The sequence below is a fragment of the Lissotriton vulgaris genome, chromosome 7 (assembly GCF_964263255.1).
Source record: "Lissotriton vulgaris chromosome 7, aLisVul1.2, whole genome shotgun sequence".
NCBI lineage: Eukaryota > Metazoa > Chordata > Amphibia > Caudata > Salamandridae > Lissotriton > Lissotriton vulgaris.
Window position 1 is genome coordinate 604,463,992 of NC_141695.1, and position 25,149 is coordinate 604,489,140.

The following is a 25,149-nucleotide window of genomic DNA, read 5'->3' on the forward strand; positions in this document are numbered from 1 at the left end:
GCCTGTGGATATAGGCTGCATTATTTGTCTTTAAATTCTCTCTTAAGTGTCTTTGCAGTTTCTGCATTATTCTGACAATTTAAGAGATTATTTTTGATTGCCGGGGTCCACGCACATGGGCGGGACTATTCACTAGATTATGACTATACACAGAGATCCCCTACTACAGAAAGCTCTTTTTTAGAGGTATAGTGGCTAACCTCATTGTGAGACTTTTTAGATGTCTTGCCAGCTCTTTCAACTGGATCTTCAGATCTACCCCTCTTCTTAGATGCAGGTATGCTATCTCCATCATCATCTTCAGACGCCACCTCAGATCTCACTTTCAATTTCTTCAGCCATATCAGTAACCTTCCTTCTCTAAACATTAAGGTCTTTGAAGAAAAGGTTCTACAAATTCTACAGCCGTTGACCTTATGTGAAGGATACAGACAATATATACACTCCTTGTGGGATCTTCGAAATGTAACCTCTTTTTCCCACAGGAACCACAATGCAAGAACAATCCTTTCTTTGTAGAATCAGACATTCTGTACTCACAGTATTCAGCAAAATTGAGAAAACTGAGCTGAGCTCAGGGAGACTCCCTGTCACACAAGTGCGGTAGAAAATCTGAGGACTTGCCTCTCTGTTGAGTGTTCTAGAGGGTGTTGGAGCCTGATTGGCTGTGCTCCAGATTTGGTTCTTTTTACAAAAAGACAAGGATAGGCTAGTGTAGTGACTTTACTGTTCATTATAGCCTATTGTATGATATTTTATTACTGTTATGTATATATTTTATTTGCACCGTGAGACTCCCACCTCGACGTAGGGGATAATTCAAGCATGTGAATCTATGAAAGATACCCCAATACTGGATAAGATGAATTTGCACAAATACATTCTGTCGCACAGAAGGAATCATTATTTCCACTCTTTCTGAATTGCATTTTAAATACGTAAGGCTGCAAATAATTACCTTTCCTTCTGTCCATCATATGTGGGCATTAATGCTATCTGGGCAAACACTGTAACCTCCTTAGAACCTGCTTATTATCGTGAATACTGCAGTCTAAACTTAAAAGATCAGTTAAATTGGTTTGGTGAAATACACAATTTAAGCAGTAGAACGTGATAACAGCAAATGCATAATTTTGTAGAAAGCGCTGCGGCCACAAACTGTGGAATTTCAATAGACTTGCACATAACGTTTAAGTGATTACAGAAACAAATTTTTCCGGATGAAGGAAGAGGGAGCCCAGGCAGTCTGCTAGAATACAATGTGCCATTAGAATGCACAAATGGTTATAAAACACTTGCTATAGCACTAAACATTCACTCCGTTCAGTAACGATTTTTGCACTGAATGCGAACTGCGCTCCGGCCAAAACCCCATGCAAACGTTTCCTCCTAAGGAAACTGAAATGAATACTAAGCTTACCTTGCCACCGAGGTTCCTCCGTGAGAATTTTCTCTATCATGGCATGGCTAGCAGCAACTGCAGACTGTCCTTCTATGCTCCCATCAACCGCTGGCTGTCCGTTCTGTAAAGCATCCATTGCCTGGAGCTCCCTTGAGGGGACAAAGCAAATGTCGGAAAGGTGAGGGCTGCCCTGACTTTTTATATGTATTCAACAAAGGAGGTAAACAGTCACTCATCCTCTGCATCAGGTCACACAACCAAGATGTAAGCAAGCACTGTAGGGTACACCGCATAAGCAGCTTTATTCAGCACAGTGGCGTCATCTCACAGTTCAAGAGCATTTCTCGCCATATAAGACTAAATCGTGTAACTGCAATGAGAAGGCTGACAGCCCCGAGCCATGCTTGGCAGCGCACCTGATGTCATAGACAGGGGAGCGAAGGTCATGGGGTCCATGGGCGAAGGCACAGTGCAGTCCATTCTTAGTACAGTTCCCCTTAGAGTCCGTTTCATGGATACATATTCCAGTTTTGTAATAGCGGAGGTGGTATCTTCTCTCTGTGTCACCCGTGGTTCTATGCAAGAAAGGACAACTGCAACACAAGGGGAAGGGAAAATAGCACGAAAAAGCTCATTACTACTAATCCTAGGTTGTCACAGTGTAAATATTTATCACAGTCAAAGAGCGAATTAGTCCACCATATGCAGGATCCCTATGCACTTTAACACAATATAATTTTCTTCACAAGCATTTTTAAAAATTGACATAGCTTATATTTACGGAATTCGGTTTATTCTTTTAAAAAGCATACAACTAATGACAAATAATGTCACTAATGCGAAAAGAAGAGCCGGCGCCTTATTATACTACTTCACATAAAAAAGGAACAAGTAAATCTAGCTAGAAGGGTACCAGCTTAAAGAAGCTGGAAATAGAATACTGCACCTTTATGGTAAGTAGCTACTCCACTTTCCCACAATAGATTACATGGGCAGTTGATTGTTTGTTTTTACAGTAGGATCATAGTCCTGTAAGTCACAATCCTGATGGCAATGACTTGGGAGGAGTGCAGAATGTTTTTGACATCAATTATCGAGAAATGTGGTTATCAATATCATTTTCGTCTATATAATGCAGCCTTCATTGATGTCAAAAACTGGAGTGATCATAAAAAGGTAGAATAGGTGAGCTAAATAAAATCATACGGAGGCAGGACTCTTTGGCATCTGGCCTAGAGTCCAAATCCATGCATTAGTGCCTAAAGAGTGTTGCATATGGACTGCAAGGTTGCTGCTTTATACGGGTCAAATGAAACGTGTTGCAAAGGCCTCAGCTGCACCTTTCTCTCGCTTAGTACGTTGCTGGTTTTCCGAGAAGAGGCATGTTTTCATTTCGGCAACTCAAGGGGACACAGGAAACTGTCCAAATTGTACTGAATTATATTGAAGCAGCCAGATCAATACACTAACAACTGTCTGGACTTTCGTGATATCTGCTTAAGGTATAAGCATTGGACTCTTTAGAACATTTTAGGGAGAACACAAAATCTTAGGAAGCAAGGGGAAGGAAAGAGAAGAGTGGCATGAAAAAGAAATTGCATCTGGTTGTGGACTTCTGACAACCTTTGGCTAAAAAAACAAGCATTTCAATGCAATGGGTCCCGCATTTGTGAGCATTTAAGCTATTGGCACTGTAAATGACAATGCCTTTTATTTATGTGTTTTTAAAAGCATCACTTATATCAAAGGCATTATTATTTTTAATGCCACAGGCTTAAGCTCTCTCAAATGCAAGAGCACTTTAATGGTGGCCACGCCCCATTTATTTTTTATGCTGCTTTCATATCCAGGTTACATTGATCAGCGTTTAAACAAAGGGGTGCAGCCAACATTAAAGTGAAAGCGTGTTTGGTGCATTCAGCCAAAGTGATAACAAAATCATTTCAAAAGCTTCTGTAGCGCATACGGTAAAGTGACAGCAGCCAGCACTGGTAATTAAATAAAAAATAAGCATGGGCGCCAAAGTGAGAGCGGACCACGTGTATATTTAATAATTAAGTAAGTGCGGCTGCTAACGTGAAAGCGGATAACGCCGTCTATTAAATAAGTTTGGCCGCTATAGGTAAAGTGGACCGCTCTGCAATTTGAATTAATACATTAATATTAAAATAAAAGCAGGCGGGTACTGGGATGTTGTGGGGGGGAGCATTAAAGAAAATAGTGCTCACCGACTTATAAAGCAGACCATGTAACAACACCACTAAAAGGTTTAGTTGTTAAGGGAAGTAACAAATGCAGACAAGGCGATACCAAGGAGGGACTAACAAGCTTATTAACTACTCAGAAACCAGCGTTTACGAAGGACAATGACACAAGCCAATAAAAAATCTGGGCTGGGCTTCAAAGCCACACTACACTACTGCATGCCTCACAGCAGCGCAAGCGCTGCCTAGGCTCGACCTAAAAATAGCTGGCCTCTCTTGGGACCGCAGTTAAGTGTGTTAGAAGGCTTCGGCCGGGACGAGAGAGGCATACGTCAAACACAGATTAAAATAAACAATGTGAATTCCAAGCCAAAGAACTACAATAAAAATCACGGGTTACAAAACACAAGTAGCTTCCATACGCAAGGAAAGAGGGCATGAATTGATGGGGTCATAAGCAAAGGAGAGAAAACTTTGGAAGAAAACTAAAGTACTGGTAAAACTAGGGATAGATTTATACAGCAATTCGGCAAAGGTCAAAGTTAGTGCTCCACCAAGATGGGTTCGAGTTCTATACAGGCTGCTTTTGTGGTTGAGCTAAAAAAATAACACTACACTCCCATATACAATCACTTAAAGGAAAGTCCCTAAATGATCACCCAGTGATCCACAACAAACTTGGTGAAACAGGACGGTTCAGATTCTATCAGGACCAAAGTAATTCGAGTTTTGGCGCACTGCTGAAAATGAAAATTGTGTGTGGTATTCCCCAGATTTTTGCAGTGACTGTCTATGTTGGCCACAGACCTCTATACACTTTACCTCAGCTAACCAGTGGTAAAGTGATTGTTCCTATGTCTTGTTCCACCATGACCATACATTATTGGCACTTTGTGCTTCTTGGAGGTATTTCCACTTAAAACTTTTTTTTTAAATCATACTTTCCGTTCTCTATATTGGTTTTTACTGATTAGTTTGGGGAGTTTAAACGTTACACCTTGCCTCTAAGTTAAGCCTGTAGGGTCTCTGTGCCATAGTTACCAGGGAAAGGAGTGCAGGCTTATTTAGTGATCACCCAGAAAAGGATTGTAGTTATCACTTGAGGTGGGTACTTACCCCTATCAACTAATAATTCCATTTCTTTCACGCACTTGCAGCCGATTGGCTAGCTCTTTAGCTTTTTCACACAATCAGTCAGAAAGAGTATGTGTTCCATTTACTCACAAGCTTCTGCTGTCGCTAGTGTGGTTAGGGACCTTCTTTGGCTGGTTATCTGATTCACAAGAACAAGGGTTCCAAAGTAGCCTCACTGCCCAGGTAGACAGAAAAGATTACTGGCTTAGTCAATCAATCAGACTGTGGTGTTTCTTTAACACAAATGTCTTCTACAAATTAGATGTTGATTTGTTTTCCCAGGGATATGCAGGACTAGCACCGAAAAACTCAACACTACAAATAGCGGGCTGTCTTATTGCCAACACATCCAGATTTAAATATTCATCTGAAAACCAATGCAAGGACCACCATTGTTGCCTATGACAGCTGGTCTTACCAAACCACAAAAAACCTGTGGCCTACCTCTAAAATTATTAATGACAAACGCCATACGAGGCTGGCGCTTGTCCATTTTGTGAAGCTGGTCAAGATTCACTGGAGGAATTTTTGACCTAAATATGGTCTTAAATTCTTTACTCCGTTCAAGACAAGATTTTATTTTGGCCCAGATCTGCTTGATTTGTAAGATTTTGGGACCATAAGTCCCCTCCCTGCCATTAATAGAAGCATAGTGTAGGATTTCACAAGACTGGATCCTTTATAAAGGCAGGTGTCGCCTAGTTACATTCAAGCTTTGGAGATCAGAGAAATTGGCTATACTTAAGAGAAGGGAGTCACTGATCTATATAGTTCTGACCAAAAACTTGGTGCATACAAAGTTAGTGAATGAAGACTGACATATCATCCTGTTAAATTAATATTTTTTTTTTTTACATATTGCGAATTTCTATTTTTTTTAAACAGTTATTTGGGTTCTTTATATTATTTTTTAAAAAAATCATGAAAGGTAAAACGTGCTACCTAATCCAACAATAAACGATATGCAAATCAAAATATTTATGTTTTCATTAAAAAGAGCAGGGTTGAAATATGAAAATGAAAATAGAAGTCATATTTCCCTTTTTACTACAAGACCCGACTTCCAAAAAAAGGGTTTGCTGGGGAGCAACAGAACAGCAGCGAAAATTGGAAGTTCAAAACAATAGAAAGACTTGGAGTTGGTGGGAAAGGAAAAGGGTGAGGAATGGAAGCCATAACGAGAGAACAAGCAGTAACTCGGACAATAGGTTTGATACCTGCACTCAAGTACACAACAGAGTAATAAAAAACCTGTTATAGGGTAAAACAATGTAAACAAACAGTAGCAAACCCAATAGGACTAGCATTGGTTAAAAGGATTTTTGGCTTTGCCAGTGCTCGTATTGTTTCACCCCTGTTTTTGTGAAACTTTATTGATGGAAGAACTGCTGGACTCCGACAAATATAAAAAATTCCCTAAAAGTAAAAGTGTTTTCAAGTTTAAAAAAAAGTAAATTGCCATAAAATAGCACCTCATGAATTCTAATTGAAGCAAAACACCATGAGGAGGAAGATAAAACGAATATACTCCTCGGAGTTGATCGAAGATGCAATTCACAAAGTCTTAAAAAGCCAATGGTGGAAGGTTTCTCAGACAAGGAAGTCAACGGTTGAAGAAGGCTGATCCAAAGTCCCTCCGAGTATTTATAGTATATGTTTTCTGTACACATTAAACCTCAAAATAAGCAAAGCAGAGCACTGTGATGAGGATAGGTCTTGCAACGTGAGACAAAGCATTTTCAAGAGAAAGTCTATTAGTCGTCATCGATTCGACTTCGGCCTTACGAAAAGCATCACAGTTGTTGGTGCTGCATCTCTTTACACTCTTGAGCGTCGTTTGTGGGCGAAGGGATGTATCACCAAGAGGGAGATCAATTAAACAGGAAGAAACAATGGGTTTAGACTTGAGAGAAGACGTAGGGAAGAGGGAGTGGGGAACAGAGAGAGAAACAGCGAGGGGAGTGATGGAAAAGAGGCACAAAGTGAACCCAGTTGACAAACTGAGGGCGGATAGAAACAATGGGCAACGCGGCAGGACAAAGACGAAAGGGAGTGAAAGAGATGGAGAAGATAAAGGGAAAGAAAGGCAGAGGCCGAAAATATGAGGCACATAAGTGATACAATGTTTCAGCAGGTAGACTATGGAACAAGACAGGTGTTGATTTACTGGGACAAATCACAGAAGGAAGGTCAAAGAGGTGTGCACCATGCGCGCAGTGACAAACACTTCAATAAACAGGGCGTTCCCATTGCAGGCACGCTACTCATGCCCAGAAACACCTTTCAAAACACAGGCGTTGTCAAAATTGGCATTAGTAGATCACTTAATAATAATTAACCTCCGAAAGGCACTTGCTGCCATGTCCGGGACTTCATAAAGCAGCAACGTTACTACCACCTCGGTGCAACTCAAGAATGGAAGATTGAGCAGGCGAGGGTATTACTCGATCTGTTCTAAAGCCCTGGCGGTCACAGTTTTCATCTGTGTTTATCCTATTTACCTTTCTTTCTTTTAGTAGACTCGCCCCCCCCCCCATGACCCTTTCATTCCTTAATGGCTGCCTTAATGGCTGCATCTGCATGACAACAGCGGGGAGACTGGCAAAGTTAAAGCGTTTAAAGGTGTGAAGTAAAGTTAACCCCAGCCCCTCTGCCCAGTCCAGGAATGAACAGAGTATCCTGCAAACAAAAAAGAATACAACCACATCACGACAGACTTTTGCAAAAAATGTAGGGGAGAGATGATTCTAAAGTGGGATATGCTATACATAGGGTTGCCACATTTTCAGATGGAAATGGGGACGAAGCTTGTTAGTGGATAGCAATTTATGAACAAATCTGCTGTTAGTCTTTTAAAAAAGAAATCACTCACATCTCAACTTTTTTTTGCTCAGGCAATTTCATTTTAGTTTATAATGTCATCAAACAAAAATGACAGGGGTTTAAAATGAACACAGTGTAGCGAGTGTTAGAGAAAGTATAGTAGTCTTGAGGAGTTCGCAATGCACACTCGGATATTATAGGCAATAATAAGACATCATCTGGAGCACAGTGAATGTGAAGCTGCAATTATGTGGCATAATGCTGCACATTTTGCGATAGCATTACTATATTAGTTTGTAATTTTGACACTTTTTAACACGGTCTAAACATTGATTGCATCTCATTAATACCAGTTTAAAACCCAAACACAGAAATAAGCAACAGAATGGTGACCAGTCACCATTTGCAAAGGTCCTCCCACTGCGTGGCAACATGTTGCTGCGTTATTAGTGACTTTTGAACGTTTAAGCTAAAAACATTTTTTTTTCTGTTAACATCTGCAGATTGTGAGGCAGATGATACTTTGTGGCAAATGCAGCAAATATTTAACTATGCGGAAAAAAACACAGCCATACAGTTGCATACCTCCAGTGGCTCTGGATATATACCTGTATTAACTGCTTGATCTTCGTATTTCGAACAAAAATAACTATGAGCTCTTTTTAAGTTCCAAGATTTTTTTTACTGGCAGTTACTTCAATATAACCGCTGTTTAGGTAACAGACTGGCCAGGTGGCAATCCGCTGGGAAATTACAGCATGGAGTGAAACATGGATGAAAGTGTGGCAGAGCTACTGTGCAAGAGTAACAGGCTATAGGAGTGAGGGAAGGAGCAAGGGGAAAGGTGAGTGTATGAGGGAAATAATCAGTGAGAAAAAGTAACGCTCAGCAAGAAAGAGGAAGGGTGGACACGCATGGAAGAAGGTAATAGACGGGAGAGCTGACAGTTGAAGATTAGGGCATGGAGGTAAGGGGTGCAACTGCAACTGCGGACACTGCTGACATATTGAACCAATATTGCTCATTATAAAGCATACTCATGCAGCTCTGGTAGCAAAGATTGACACTCTAGTGCTTGATGTAGGATTAACTCGGATCAGAAGAAACTGGCAGTTTTAGTTTCAGAAGCCAAAGAAAAACTGACACGAGATCAGAGTGCTCTGGAAGCACTTTGAGAATGTGCAAGACAGAATCTCATTCCTTGAGTACTGGGCCGAAAATGAGGAAGGAAAAGGTATGAGGACCAACATTCAGATAGGGGGCCTCACCGAACAAAGAGCTTTAGCACTGAATTTTTTTTGGAAGGGTTACTAAGTATAACACTTGCAATCTATTACCTGACACAATTCTTCTCAGTTAAACAGGCACAGGCCCATATTATAACTACTGCCATCCAAAGGGCCAGCCAGAGCTATAATAATGTCATCTGATGCTACTACAGAGTTTGCTCAACTTTGTTTCACTTGCCACAAGAGAGCTAACTGTTATACTGCAGACAAAGTGGCATAATCTTGCAATGTGCTAGGCGAGATGACCCCAGCACTGCCAAAAAGTGGGCAGGCAGGGCGATTTTCTTCATGTTCTGCTCCTTGAAGAGGCCATGCAATGCACTATAAGTGAGACTTTCGGCATGATGTGCAGCATTTTTCACAGAGTGAAGGGTTAACTGTAATCATAGTCATGCTATGAAACAGACCATGGCCATGCTGTGACAAAAGCCTGGCTTCCAGTTGACAGGTTGTGGTAGGCAAGCATGCCTAGGTAGGTGTATTGAGCCTCCTATAGGAGACCTTTATTGTTATAGATTCAGCCTCATTATTGAACATTAACCCTTTCCTTGCTGCCGTCGGACATTGGCCGACGGCAGCACCTCCCCCCCAGTGCTAACATCGGCCGACGCGGCCCCGCCTGCGCACGGAAACGCCCGCACCGCGGCGGAATTACTGCCGCGGTTAACGGATTCAACAACATGCAAGAGAGGTTTCTGCACAGTTTGCATCCTGAAGAATTATTTCTAGGTGCCTGTAAATATAATGATCCTGAAAAAGGAGCCATAGTGAAGGAAAGCAATTGCACAGGGTCAAACAGTTTAGACATTATAGATAGCCAGGTTCTTTGGGACAGGGCACCACCATAGCTCCAGACTGGCCTGGATGGCCCATACACAATTGATGATACACAAGTACTGATTTCTGCAGATTACACTCCAATGGTGCAACAATAGAGGAGAGCATATCTGGAAGGTAAGAAACAACTCCCTGAATTACACCTCAAGTACATGTTTTCATTCTAAGCGGACCTGAAAGACTTGTACAATGGGAAATTCGCATCTATACTGATACATCCGCAGTATGGAAATGGGCCGAAGCTCCGACAAACTCTGGAAGCCCTATTTATTGGTCATCCCAGAACTGATTGAAATCCCGACCGCAACGTAGGGGAAAAACACAAAAGGTTGACAGACCATCCGCTACTCTACACAAGCTGAGAGGGCTGCTGCAGCAGTGAAGGCACTCTATGCATCGCTGGGCTTATCACCAGTGCCTTAGGAGACAGCACATTGGTGATTAGTGGCAACACAAATGACCCGGAAACTTTCCTGAATATGGGACTCGTGGCTGAAGCTCAGTACATATGCAAAATAATAAAGCCCACTGGCTGCTCTTAGTTTAACTGGCCTGGGTTATATTGCCTTTTAAGATTCACTCATGGAAACCTCAGGTGGCTGTGCTGTGAGATGCAACATTTTGGGGGGCTGTGAGGGATGCCAATGTGGACTATTGTAGGGAAAGTGGAGGTACATTATGGAGAGTGCTGACTGAATTCTAAGTGTTAAAGCTAATGATTCGGGGAGTGTGTATCAGCATAGTAATTGGGGCACGAGTGCTGCTAAAGAGGGCTCAAACTTTAATCATGACCTCTGCATCAGGGTCTGCCGCTCTAATCATTGAGCCACACTTCTCCACAGAGAGTGGTTTACTCGATGGCAGCCCTCCTAGATGTTTGCCAGCAGTGGCATCCTTGCCCTTTTCAAATTAATACAATTTAATTTTCTTCATCAAAACTATTTCACCCCAAGGAAGCTCGAAAAGATATGGAGATTAAAGATTAATCTTTAAGACATGAGGGTCTAAAGACAGATTTGATCATCATCTGTCTGTAAACTGAAAGACTTTCGGATTATAGGCCACCCTCAATGACCGGCCCTCCCAACTGCATAAAAGACTATACTGGTATGTGGTTAACAATTAAATATAGACTGTATAAGAGGCAGAATATAATCAAGGGATGGACACACACTACTCACCGGAACAGCAGATACACCGTTGAGTTTGATAGACTCACGACCAGTGAGAGACCCAGTTTACTTGGGGTCGAAATCAGTATCCTATGGTATTGCATAGTTGTGATCACCCATTAAAAACAGGTTAAAGCTGACCCCAACACAGTTTTTTGCATTGTTTACTGAGGTATACATCTTATTGTCTGCACTTATAGAAGGATTGGCTATGTCACATAAAGAGTACATTTTAAAATAACAATGTATGTCCTTTAAGGTGATATTCATATGCACTGTAATAACATGATTGTTTTAAACTTTATAAAATGTGTATTAAAATACCAATTATTTAGAGCAATATAGCATTGAAGACAATGCCCTGGAGTGTCTTACCTTTTTTCTATCTAAGAGGGCATAAACAGTCCACATCCCCCTATTTTAGTTATGTTTGAGACCTCTCACTTGCAGATTCCCACAGGGCTTTTCTCTGAGCCCTACATTGTTTACTCTTTATCTTATTAAGTTCCCTTTATTTATACAACCCTTTAGTTTCTCTGCGATGTCCTACACAGATGATATCATAGGATCATTTTCTTCAGCAATGATCTGGGGTCTGCCGAGAGAAATTATGATCTTGCTTTTTCACAGTTGCCTCCTGGATCAAGTCAAATCAAAACTCAATAGTGTCAACACAGAGGGCTTCATCTTTAGGGAACCTTCCATGAATAGATATAGTCTTCACTTTGGTGGGGGAGCTGGACCCTTCGCCCACTCAAGGTTGACTCAGCAAAAAATCCCAAATTCATTTTCAACGACTTTTTCTCATCGTTCAACAGATCAGGCACATTTTCTTCTTGTATTAACAGCATTCTCATGCTATGCAAAACCATCTCTTCTTGCAATCATAGTACTGCTATCAATTCAACTATTTTCTCACAACCAGATAATGGAAGTCTATCTTGGGCTTCCGGCTTTCAAATCATTCAAAACCCTCCTACAAGCCTCATCTGAGGCCTGCCCCCTTTCTTCACAATCTCCTCTCACTCACTGTTATACTGTCTATTGCCTTTGATTGTGAAACAATGTGACTTCAAAGTGTTGTTCCTAGATCTTGGCACTCTCCATAAAGCAGATTCTCTGCTTCTTCACCATTGTATCACTCTATATATTCTTTCCAAAATCCTATGCTTTACAGTAGTCAACTGCCTGCATTCCTAACATTAGGCAAGTACCTCTTGGATGCTGATACTGCTCCTTTCTGGCATCAAAGCATTGGAACTCTCTTGCTCCCGAGCTCCAGAGACTCCAGTCCTCCATAAAAAAAGTGAGTTTTGCATATTAGTGCAGTCTCAACCTCTCCTTCATTTACTGCTCAGCCCCAGGCTGGTTGATTAGGGAAAAAGTGCACTTCACATATTAATTTTAATCATTCATTTCATTCAGTAGAATAAAAACTATAGAAGTGTGCTTAAACTGCACTATTTGCCACAATTTTTCGAACCACTCTGTGAGGTGGGACGATGGAGGAACCCACATATCTTCTAAAAGTATTTTGAACGGCTAATGGGTTGAAGCCAATACAATTGACCTCAGGTGTTTTACAGTGCATCATATGTCATTAATTGTTGGCAAAACTGTAATTATAAAAAAAATTCATGTGAGAGTAGGTAAACTCATTAAATGTGTACTAAAATACAACATTTAATAATTGTTCTACTAGAATTCCTTGAAGGAAAGTCCTAAACTTCCTGCAAAACTTATTAAATACTATAATGAATACATTAATGTTAGAGCCCAGCGTGCTGTGAATTGAGCTGTAATGTATCGGCAAAAAAATAAACCCTATGCGTTATACCACCACAAGGACAGGATGACCCACCAGCAATTTTTAGTCTGACTCTGAATTTGGCTCCGCCTCCAGCATTTGAAGTGTTAGCCCCCCCCGAAATTTGGGTCTAGTTGCGCCCCTGAGCCAGACCCACCGCGACTAAGCGGCGTCCTGCAGTCTGATTTCAGCAGCGCGTGCACTACCCTACATAGCTACCTTAACACATTCCGTTTATTTTACAGGCAGTGCTGCAAGCGCGACCCCATATAAACCGATACCTCAAACATCTGTGTTACCTGGAAGGCTTTGCCGAGAGGACAGTGTAAAGCTGCTTTATTGTGTGCGGTCTAGTCTCCGAAGGAACGCTACCACCTAGCCAGTCTGCCCAGCAAAAATCCAGCCTTCCTTTGTCCTTTCTACCTGGAACAACATGCATTTGCAGAGCAATAGGTCCGGTATTTACTAGTGTTAAAGCTATTGTCCTTTAGAATGGCAATAGCTCAAACTCTTGTAAATGCGAGAACTATTGCACTTCAAAGAAGGGCTGCAGCCATGTCCGGGGCTGCTTGAAAGTGAAAGCGCGCATGGCACGCTGAAAGCATGTCGTGCCTGCAGTAGGAGAAATCCATTAAAGAAAAGAGTGCTTACAGACTAAACAAGGCATACTGTGTCTGAACCTGGGTGGCAAAGTGAGCTAAAGAACGATGATGGATTCAACCCAGATTGTGATTGGGGCGAGTGCCTGAAAAGTTTCAGAACTCCCTTCATCATCTCCTTGTGTTTGATTTGTTCGTCCTAATTGGGTAGGGTATGCCCAGACATGGGTCCCTTGCTCACTTTGCCACTGGATTCATTCTAGCCTGGCTAATGAGGGCTGTTAGCGATAAACCAGTCCCAGGATGCTTGTTTCGGGTCCAGGGAAGACATGGCTTGGCGATTCAGGCTGGACTGTTCCCATAAGGCACAGGGTCAAGACTGATTTGAATATGGCTGTATCTGAACTGGGGTGGCGAAGTGAGCTAAAGAACGATGAAGGATTCAACCCAGATCTGTGACTGGGGAGGAGTGTCTGAAAAGTTTCAGCGCTCCGTCCATCTCCTTGTGTTTGCTAGGTAACAAATGCAGACAAGGTGATAACAAGGAGGGACTAATAAGCCTAACAAGCATTTGCAATGCAATAGGTCTCGCATTAATTAAGTTTGAGCTATTGGCATTGGTAAAAATTGCAACACCAATTGCAAAAAAGTCTATAAATTGTAGGCCCCCCAAAAAAATTGTATTTATTTTTGTAGCAATGGTGGCATGCTGCGCTTTAGATGAATATGTTTAAAAGTAAAGTGCGCCATGCTGCGATTGCTACAATAGTTAATTGTGGATGCGTTAACAATTGATGTGTGCACTGATGGCTGGTGGTGTGCGTGCCTGTAGAAATTGTGCACTGATGGCTGGTGGTGTGTGTGCCTGGTGGAAGTGTGCACTGCCGGCTGGTGGTGTGTGTGCCTGGCTAAAGCGTGCACTGACGGCTGGTGGTATGTGCCTAGTGAAAGCGTGCACTGACGGCTGATGGTGTGTGTGTGCCTGGTGAAAGCGTGCACTGATGGCTGGTGGTGTGTGTGTGCCTGGTGAAAGCGTGCACTGACGTCTGGTGGTGTGTGTGTGTGTGCATGGTGAAAGCGTGCACTGACGTCTGGTGGTGTGTGCCTGGTGGAAGCGTGCACTGATGGCTGGTGGTGTTTGTGCCCGGTGAAAGCGTGCAGGGACGGCTGGTGGTGTTTGTGCCTGGTGAGAGTGTGCACTGACGGTGTGGTTGTGTGTGTGGTTGTGTGTGTGGCTGTGATTGTGTGTGTTGTGTGTGTGGTCGTGTGTTGTGTTTGTGGTTGTGTGTGTGGTCGTGTGTGTGGTCGTGTGTGTGGTTGTGTGTGTGGTGAAGTGTGCGGTCGTGTGTGTGCTTGTGTAGGCGAGACCTAAAAATGAACCACAAGCTCTCAGCACAGCAACAGGTAGCCGTGCAGGACAAACCGGGGATTTCAGCCCATCACATCGATCCCCACAAACAAATGCCAAAAGTGGCTACATCAGAGCCCAACAGGCACCCGCCAGACAGGCGAGGAAAAGCAAGAAGCACAAGCAATGGCAACCCCAGCCAGCAAACTCTGGTAAGGCAGTCTGGAGCAAAGCGGACCACAGAAAAAGCAAAGTATACACCGGCCAGAGAGAAAGCAGCACAGACCTCTGACCAGGTAATCCATGGCATAAAACTATGCCCACCCCAGCCAGAGGGAAGCACAGCAGGACTCCGGCTTCGCATCCCAACCCCAAATCCTCCCAGCCAGAGAAAAGGACCGCAGACCACCAGCCGGACATCAATTAAACAACTGGTAAGTGTGAAAAGGGCATAATTGAGGAGTCAAAGACCAAGAACGAACAGTATGTATCAAACAGGCGGACACACATAGACACCGGCGGACGGGCGCCCAGCAAATAACCAGAAGGAGAAACAAGTCAAAATGCACATGAAAAAAGACATCTGTAGGTTTATTCCCTTTTAACGAAAAAGTCTTCAATCCATATATGTTCGCGCAGTGCAGCTCTTATCTGACTGCGTACTGATGACCCAAAGGAGGTTGTTTTAAGCGCAAGAGGCTTGCGATCAATTTATTTAAGAGCCTTTCAGGTTCACCCAAATGCTAATGAAGGTGTGTAGCACAGTTATGCCACAGTCACACAGTTGGAAAAACTAGTGCCCCGCTATGCCCTCTGAGCTGTCACAATGCACACACAACTATCGCTGTAAACGCCTCTGATGTTTTAAGGGTGAGACACACAGACAATGCTTTTGACCGGTTCCATTTTAATTGAATAACATTCCTATTGGAAGGTGGAATATCTCCAGGCTAATGTACCTGCTGAAGAGATCTGTATAACTAACAGCGTCGAATTCTTAGAGTGCCCCATTGAGTTGACCTGCCTGCTGCTGAGGTTTGCGTGGGTTGCATGCTGGGTGATCAGATGCATATGTAAAAACTGAATCAGGTTTCCTCTTCAGCCGCAGGGTTGCAATGTTGCTTCCTTCTACACTGTATGTGAGGTTTCCGGTCACCGCGCCTACCCAGACTACAAATCCCATCACCCTTTGCGGTGGGACGTATATGGGGGGGAAGCGCCCAGGCATCGGTGCGCGTAATACTGAGTCCGTCCTTTGTTTTCTTTACTGGTTCCGGCTGTTCGGCGTCTGTGGGAGCGGCTGCTTCTGCCACTGTGTTCAGCGGTTTCGCGGAGACGTGGAGGTGTAGATGTACTGTAAGGGGTCTTTGACGTTGGGAGCCGTAGCTCGCGTTAATCCCCCTCCACCATTGTGTTTTGTTCTTCGCACTCTCGCATCGGCTGATGCGAGTCTGATTTTGTCCGGGAGTCTTGCTCTGCTTGTAGAAGCACTGTGGCAGGTGCTGACTGCCGCGTTGGAGATATATAGTCCGTGGAATTGTTCGGGGACTAACCAAACGGAGTAACAGCGGGGCGTGGTGGTGTTCCACACGTCGCCGTGTGTTAGGAATCCGTGTGTCTGGGAATAACAAGTCTGGGGCAGTGAGGTGGTCACAACCTCCCGTCGCCGGATACTTAGTGTGTGTTTTGGATCGTCGGTTATTTGCGGAGCATAGGGGTGACATTAACTTCATGCTGCCGTTTTTCTACATTGCTGTTTGGATGGCTAGGCAGAGGAGCATTGGGGTGGACGCAACCTCATGCTACCTTTTCCTATGAGAAAAGTACTGTTTACCATCTGCACTGTTATAGTGGTATTACCTTTCAGAGTGCTACGAGAGATGCATCTCCAACTCCTAAGGGTTTTATAAACTGGGGACAATGACTGTTAAAGATTCCTAATAGGATACTACAATAAGGGGACAGATTATAAGTTCATTTCCTCATAATGGGGTGTGTGAGAACAAGTATACTGCATACCTAGATTGTGTATAAGGCTGACATGAAATATTATAACATGTGGTTTTCTTTGTAGGAGTATGAACTGGGAGTTACGTTAGTGCTGGAAGAATGATTACAGCTTGACAAGGTAGAAGGTGTTCTAGCGAGAATTATTGAGTGTAGGATTGTATGTTGCCTAGTACTTATCCTTTTACTGTGTTTTGTCATTTCAGAACCCTTGTCCCTGCTGTCCCCTTCCCGTCCCCGGTCTTTCTTGTCCTTCATTTCTCCCTCACCTGCTGGTTCGGACACCCTGTGATTTACATATCAGGGTGTTGGTAACAGCTGGAGGTGGAGCCAGTTACTCATCAGCCGGATCCTGCAAGGCGGGCCTTGACACTGTATACCTAATAAGAATCTTTGGATTGGGGAACAGGTACGCTTGAAGCACGTGGGTTTTTAAAAAATGGACAAGTATGGACAATAATGTATGTGTCTACCGTCATTCTTAAAATATATACTCTTTTACCTAAACAACAGAGACGTATACACTGATGCATGGAATGCACTTACTATCCTTCCCCAGTCCAGCAAGTAGAAGGGGAATCTTACCTGACTCTGCCTCCTTGAGTGATCCCTCCCCGCACCTCTGCAGTCTGATCCCAACAAGGAGCAATCTATTAAAACCAGGGCGTTTCCCAAGAACCTGTACCTGGTATCTGGGCCTGCAGTAGCTGCTTTGAGTGCCAGAGAGCTGGACAGCAGCGGCACGACAATATCACCCTCGGACCAAAGTCTGCGAGCAGCGTCACAGATACAGGAGCCTCAGTTCATGGAAAGAGTAACTGACATACGTAATGCCTTCTGCGCCAGGACTGCCTCATGTGACCCCGCGGGACAACCTTCATAGATTTCTTCTAGTAGTTACTGATAAAGTAGCCCAGACGGTTGAGGCATTTATGTGTTCATTGCAGAACGTTTAAATGTCTGTCTACGCTATACATCCCAACCCGACTTACACTGAGTGAGGTTAGGGGAGCCGGGAGCAGGCTCCACCCCTTTCACAAGAGTTCAACAGTTATTGAGCAGAATAAAACAAAACGGACAGCAGGAAGGTCCATCGGAGCAGCTCTACTCAAGTCTGCATGGCAGCGTAACTAGGCGCCCAAGCAAGCTCCGCAGCCACACAAGTGGTGCTCCAAGGCCTATGAGCGAACAGACAACAAGTCACGGCGGTGCCCGGGGGCAATATGCTCACGATTCTGCAGGCTGAGGGGTGATATTTTCTGCCGAAGGGTGAGGCTGCAATTTCAGATCGCGCAGCACTGTGCTTGCTGTGAAATGTGCATTCCGTGTTAGACGAGCGTGTTCAGACCCTGCCTTGATGGGAGCATGCTGGGAGTTGCCCGAGAAGCAGCAGCAAAGAAGAAGGGAAAAGACAGGAAATGGATAATGTAAGTATAAAAAGAAAGGCAGGAGCAGTGAGTGAAAGAAGAGAGGAGGAGGAGGTGTAAAGAAAAGGAAGATGGGAAGACCAGGATTACGCAGGCAGGAAAAGAAAGGAGACAAGACCAAGACAAGCATTGGCCGTGCGGCTGCCACGAGGCCGCGAAAGAAAGTCTAGCAATAGGCAGAAATAATAATTTTAACCCCTTCCCTGCTCATGACGAGCTCAGCTCGTCATGAGGCACAGTGGAGCTGTGCTTATGACGAGCTGAGCTCGTCATGAATCATGCAATAGTGCAATTTCCAGCACAGTAGGGGAAAACCCTTAGCAGCCAAGGTGTAAAAACAGTCCAGGAACCCTCCAAACTAGGTAATCTGCTCACGATGGATCCCGCGCCATATGAGATCGTTATTTCACTCGCAATTATAGTGTTTAAAAATTATTTATTATTACCACTGTTAATCACAAGGTGTCAGCTTGTAGACAAGCGCACATGGAGAAGGATTACTGAATGAACAATAAAACCAGAGAATGATCATGTTCCTGTGCAGTGCGACTTAAAATGTTTTCAAGTGCAAAGCCAAACTATTTGGAGATGAAATTAAAGCTGAAAGATGCATGATTTTCTGAAGCCTTGTATTCCCATGCGGGGGAAAAGCCATTTTGTCTGAAGCAGAGGAATAAAAGCGCAGCGCCCGCCTGGTATGTATATGGTTGGGAGACAATCACACGCCATATAAAACAAGCAATGGCCGCGCAACAAAGAAATAACAAGCATTGGCGGCCGCGAAATGAAATTTAAAAAAAAAACGCGAGTGGTGCGCACGCACGTCACCGCAAGTGCACGAGAAACGCGAGTTGTCGCGATCAGCTTGCTATAACGCTTATGTGCGCGCACTCTTGTGCGCGTTCTAGCAAACTGTTCGCCCGCAAAAGGATTTCTCAGAGCCCCACTAAAGGTCTTGGCCGAAGCCGAAACCAGCGCATGCGCTGGATCAGGCCGAGACCTAAAAACGACGGGCAAGCCAGCGTTTACGAAGGCCAATATCACATGACAATGACAAATATGGACAGAGAGATGAAGGGGCTTCAAAGCCAACCTTCGATGTTGCATGCCTTGCAGCAGCGCCTGAGCTGCCCAGGCTCGATCTAAAATGGAACAGATGAGTGTTCAAGAATGCCCTGTAACATGCTTAGGAACATTTCTATAGGTAACAGTAACTCAAAGAGCTGAGGTGGTGACCACAACTAGGAAAAGTATTTTCAGTATAGATGTTGAAGTTGTACGTGGATTCAAAGGTACAGCAGTATGGCCTATCATGTCTAGTTCGTACACAAATCAAGCCTCAAACTAATGAAATACTTGTGATTGCAAAGTGAAAACCGAAAACATTCACCACTACCGATCTCCTTAACTCACAACCACTACAACCTTTACGACATACAACCTTTACCTGGTGATCCCAACAGTGATTTAATCTGCGGTCTATTCCAGGTCAATTCTCTCCTCTAGAATGTAAAAATACTTCAAAAATGGCACTGCAAGCCTAAGGAAAAACATGAATTATCTGTTGTGAGGTGCGGCAACAAAGAAGATGGCTGCTGTTACACCATTTGTATAACATTTTTTTTTTAAAGCTGGGGTTCCACATGCATTTTTAGGTTTCGCCTGCACAGTGCTGTGCTTGAGAAATCTATTATCTATACTACTATTATAAAGAGAGAAGTCTGTCTTTTGAGCCAGGTAAACTCGAAAAGTACACCACCAATCTAAACACCCAAGAGATCTATGAAAACCTCTGGGCAAGCAGAAGGACATAGGCGATATAAAAATAAAAAATATACGTCATTTAAAACATTTAAGAATAAAAATAAAGTAGTCCCTAGAAAGTAGCGCCGGCCGCGACGTCTGCGTGATGACATCGGGAGCGCGGGGAGGAGCGGCGTTCAGGAGCAACAGGAAGAGCGGAGGACATGAGCGCGGGGAGGAGCTGTGGAGGACAAGCGGAAAGGAGCGGCGAGAGGCGGAGGAGCAGTGGCAGCGTGGGGAGGAGCGGCGGATGAGGTAGCGGACAAGCGGTCAGGAGCGGCGAGAAGCGGAGGAGCAGTAAACAGCAGCGCGGGGAGGAGCGGCGGATGAGGTAAGTCAAGCAGCCGCGGGTGTGCAGCGAGGGACGGGCGGGGGCCATGAACAGTGAGTGATAAAGGGTGCGCAGCGAGGGACGGGCGGGGGCCATGAACAGAGAGTGATAAAAAAGCATTTTACACAAAGTCGGGACGTCGGGGGAAACAAAGCGTGGGCAGTAGCGGCCGCTCTGCTGCGCCTCTCCTGCTGCCATGCTGCCCCCAGCCCCTTTCTGCCCCGGGCAAGGCCAGGGCGGGCTGCTAGTTTTTAATATAAACTTAAAAGGGACGTACATCTTGTCTTCTCTCTTTGCTGGCTTTTCATTGGTTCCTGTGCGTACCACTTACATTTTCTACATTTCTATTGGCTGTAGCATATCTTACTGCATTTACCAAAGCTTGTTACTTGTCTGCTTCTCTTATCAGTTTCCCGCCACCGAAATACTGGTAACATCCACTTTGGTGGAACTGCCCACAGGCCCCCAATATCTGGGACACAAAAGTTAAAGGAGGTGCAACTGCCCCAACTGCATTGAACCCAGTCACTGCCACGCAGCCTTGAGCCCTCTCACAATACCCCAGGAAGGCCTCTGCTTTTTTTAGGACCCTCACATGAAGCACATGCACAAGCATACATGACAACCAACCCCGAAGGCCGAACTGATTTACATCCAGACTAAAGACCCTAAAAACATAGCCACAAATACCCGCCCACGCCCAAACCCTTAATAACCCTCCCCTAGGTCGTCGCAGAGTTTACAGTTAGTTAGCGGGCCCTAAACCCTTTTTATTTTTTCCACCACGAGGCAACAAGGGGAGGCCAATCCCCTCCCAGGGAGAAAAATAGACTCAACTGAAGTTTGATGTGATGTCATCTTATAGTGAGTTTACTTTTTTTTGTGCTCCTACCCCCTTGTAACAGACTCAAGACCTTTGTAATTTCTACCAGTAATATGCATATAATCTGTAAACAACGATGTACAATGATCCTACAATGTGGAAAACCCAATAAAATGGTTTAAAAAAAAATCCACTTTGATAGAACTATATTTTCATAAAGTTTTGCCTGTTACGATTGCAGCATATTTTTATGACAATTTATCACTCAGAGATTAAGTGATTTGCATAGAATCACAGAATGTTGCGAGGCGCCAAGGAGACTCAAATCAGGATCCCCAGCCCTCGAATCAGCAGCTTTGCCTGCTGTGCCACATCCTCTCCACTCCTGTGTTATCTGTCAGGGAGCTCTTTCCTTTTGCCAGACGACGATTGATGATGACAACTCATTACATAGACGAAACCGATGCACTACCAATGCTTGTTTGCAGCTGCCTTGACTGGAGCAATAAAAAAGTATTACATAATGTTGGCCTTCGTGCTTGCCGTGAAGTCAGAAACTCAAGTGGATTACAGGATAGCCGCTGAAAGCAAAAGGATAAATTCAGCTTTGAGGTGACTATGTTACTCTTAGTTCGAAAGCTCTACCTGATTATCAGGATATGGATATTCCAGCAACTTACGCTTTTATTATGAGCTGCTTGAGAACAAGGGGGAGCTAGGCCCAATGGGACAGGACCCAGGTAGGGCCTTAATATATTTGAAAAAAGAAGAAACCTGGTGTCCTAATTATTTATAGATTCTTTTTATGACAACCACACTATTTTCATTTAGTGATTGGGTTATTTATTCACCCAATTTTTAACAGCTCTTTCTCTTTGAAGGACTTTTACATCCGTAATATGGAACACCACAATGTTATATACATATTTACATATATCACAATTTGCACAGTACTTACACCAATATACAACACTAACATTTTCATGACAAAAACAATACTTTACACAAAACTTTATACAACCATAGATACATCAAGACAAACCAATGTGTTACACAAACTCAAGCGATGGCTCAATTAGATACCATTAAGCATTCTGATACTGAAATCTGAACTTAATCCTGAATCAATTCTATTTCTTTTTGATCCTTTATCCACTTTTGCTACTTTATTAGCAACTGCCGACGCATTTCAAGCCTCACTGGTTCTCTATGGGGCTCTCATCAGGGCATCTTATTTTCACCACATTGGACACATCTACAATATAAATAAAAATGGTGCTATCTTCTGGTGGTGCTACTTTACATTAACAGACATACCTTCCACAAACCTGTCTCGTGGCGGTACGTTGTTTTTTGTGGTGGGTTTTCTTATGGGCACAAATTGATACTGAATCTGTGGGAAAACCGACAACTATCTCTATAACCATGAGACCCTCGTTTCTACGGACTCGCACGGAAGGAAATCACATGTGTGTGACATACCTTTAATCAATAAAGTGAACCGGTAGTGCATTCGTCAACTCTGTGTTATCCTCCTTAGTTCCGCGGAAAGCAAGAACAGGCGGATTTAGTTACAACCACACAAACTTGAATTTACAAACTTAACGATTGATTGACGATTATGTACTCACCTTGTTATTCTTCCTAACAGCGCACTTGCGTCTCCTCAAAGTCTCACAACGGAAGGCGCCGTATTTTTTGGTAAAACCAAGAACGTTATATATGCAATACTATGCCCCTGTGCCAAATTGTACATAGGCAAAACTAACCAACAAATCAATCAGAGGATAACACAACACCGGTCCAGGCAAAAAAAAAAAAAAAAAAAGTGACAACAGCACCAATGGTAGAGCACTTTGTGAAGGCGGGGCATTCTGAACGGGACTTTGAATGGACTGTTTTAACTGCAATGAATGTGTCTAAAAATGTGGCAGATGTCGAGTCACTTATTGTTGAAAAAAGAGGCATATTTGATTAGGAGATTTATTAGTGTTCAATCAGGATTAAATGAAATGTCAGAACTTTCAAGGATATGACGTGAATGTGATATAGAGTTGCATAAGCGGACATACAACGATAATTGAAAATGATCGTTCAACTGTAATCTGTATTATGCATCAAACAAGCTTCTTTGTCAATATTTTTGTGAATAATTTTGTGATCATGTGTCTGTTAAAATATAATCCGGAGATGGTTAAGGTTAATCTTTTAAAATAAGGGTTTGGTGGTAGGTGCCACTTGAGACAAAGAACAGTGTAATTGCTCCTTAAAAAAAAACTTGATTCAGAGAGACATGGTGGCGTAAGTCGGATAGGCCAGATACGCCATCCAGCAGAAGGGTAGTCCTTTTGATATGATCAAGATGCAATAGATGAGGACATTATTGTAACCCAAAAATCTTCATGAACACCCGATAGTCTAATTTTTAGGACATTCCCGCAATGTCTTTGATTCGCTTGAAGCTGTATTTTCGAAGAACATTTATCTCTCTCAATGTCCATAATGGCTAGACCGCCTTACATTATGTTATTTTATTTTAAAAAAGTATGATGTGTTCTTGAGATGCACAGAAGTAGGCAGGAAATTGGCAATTGAGCGTGTGAGGAGTCACGCAGAATGAATAGAACACTACAATCCCCAGAAGGCATACCGGCGTTAGATCCATTTCCGGGGGACTGAAAAATACGGCGCCTTCTGTTGTGAGACTTTGAGGAGACGCGAGTGCGCTGTTAAGAATAATCACAAGGTGAGCACATAATAGTCAATCAATCGTTAAGTTTGTATATTCAAGTTTGTGTGGGTGTAACTAAATCCGCCCGTTCTTGCTTTCCGAAGAACTAAGGAGGACAACACGGAGTTGACGAACGTACTACTGGTTCACTTTATTGATTAAAGGTATGTCGCACACATGTGATTTCCTTCCGTACGAGTCCGTAGAAACAAGGGTCTCATGGTTACAGAGATATTTGTTGGTTTTTCCCACAGATTCAGTATCAATTTGTGACCATACATAAACACACCACAAAAAATAACGTACCGCCACGAGAAGGGTTTGTGGAAGGAATGTCTCTTAATGTAAAGTAGCACCACCAGAAGATAAATATAGCACCCGTTCAGTTTTTTTTCAAATTGAACTTTATTGTTAAAAGACAGTAACGAGAAGTACATTCACTTAAAAATTTGCAAACATTCGTGACAAGAATTTTCAATTCTATTAAGGACTAGGAGGCGAGGATTATGCTTTTCTCATTTCTTTAATGAAATGCTCAGCAGCCAATAAAATGAACAAAAAACTACATATCCCATGAACACCAGGGAGTAACCATAGAGTATAGCGTATAAAAGGTCAACACATTAGTCTGTCTTCCTCTGTCTTTGTGGAAAAATGTCCAAGTTAAAATAAAATCCCAAATACAACAGGAACAACAATTCCAAACAGGCCGCTGTCATCCAGAGGATCCTGAAGAAGGCAGCCGAAGAACCATGGGTCCAGAAACCAGGAGGAGCAACAGATTCCGCCGAGGAACAAACGACATCACTTCTGGTCTGAACCTGGAAAAAAGACACAAAGCCATAATATCCAAAGTAATAATACTGAACAGCAAGTCAGGGAGGGAGAACAAGGAATGAAATATTTGTAACCGCGTGTATACAGTCATAATACATTAGCATACAAATATGAAACACGGGTGGGATAATCCTCGCCTCCTAGTCCTTAATAGAATTGAAAATTCTTGTCACGAATGTTTGCAAATTTTTAATTCTATGTCAGGACAGGAGGCTCCGATTATGCTTTTTTAAAGCTGATCTACCACCACAGAAGCAACACTATCAATTGGTTTAAAATAAAACGTCTTAAATACAGAAGCAGATGACCAATCTGCAGCCTTCATGATATCAAACAGAGTAACACCCATGGAATAAGCTTTGGATGCCATCGCTCCACGTGCAGAATGCGCGCCAAACACAGAAACATGAATTCCTGCTTCAGACATAAGCCACCGCACCCAGCGCGCCAAGGTAGCTGGAGAGACAGGGCGAAAAGGCTTTTGTAAAGCAATCAGAAGCTGACCCTGCATGTCTGAGCGCAAAGAAGCGGTACTCACCTCATAATCTTTCAGGCATTGAACCACACAAAGGTTG

The 25,149-nt window shown here is 43.3% G+C and overlaps 1 protein-coding gene across 2 annotated transcripts in view; it reads right to left on the reverse strand.

Moving 5' to 3' along the window:
• The window catches only part of UNK (unk zinc finger), a 670,943-nt gene that overhangs the window by 519,580 nt on the left and 126,214 nt on the right, over window positions 1-25,149 (reverse strand). For both annotated transcript variants that reach the window (XM_086930733.1, XM_086930732.1), the window contains exons 3-4: window positions 1,819-1,995; window positions 1,421-1,551 (exon numbers count right to left, since the gene is read on the reverse strand). In XM_086930733.1, the coding sequence (XP_086786859.1) occupies window positions 1,421-1,551; window positions 1,819-1,995 (308 nt within the window). The remainder of the gene's footprint in view (window positions 1-1,420; window positions 1,552-1,818; window positions 1,996-25,149) is intronic.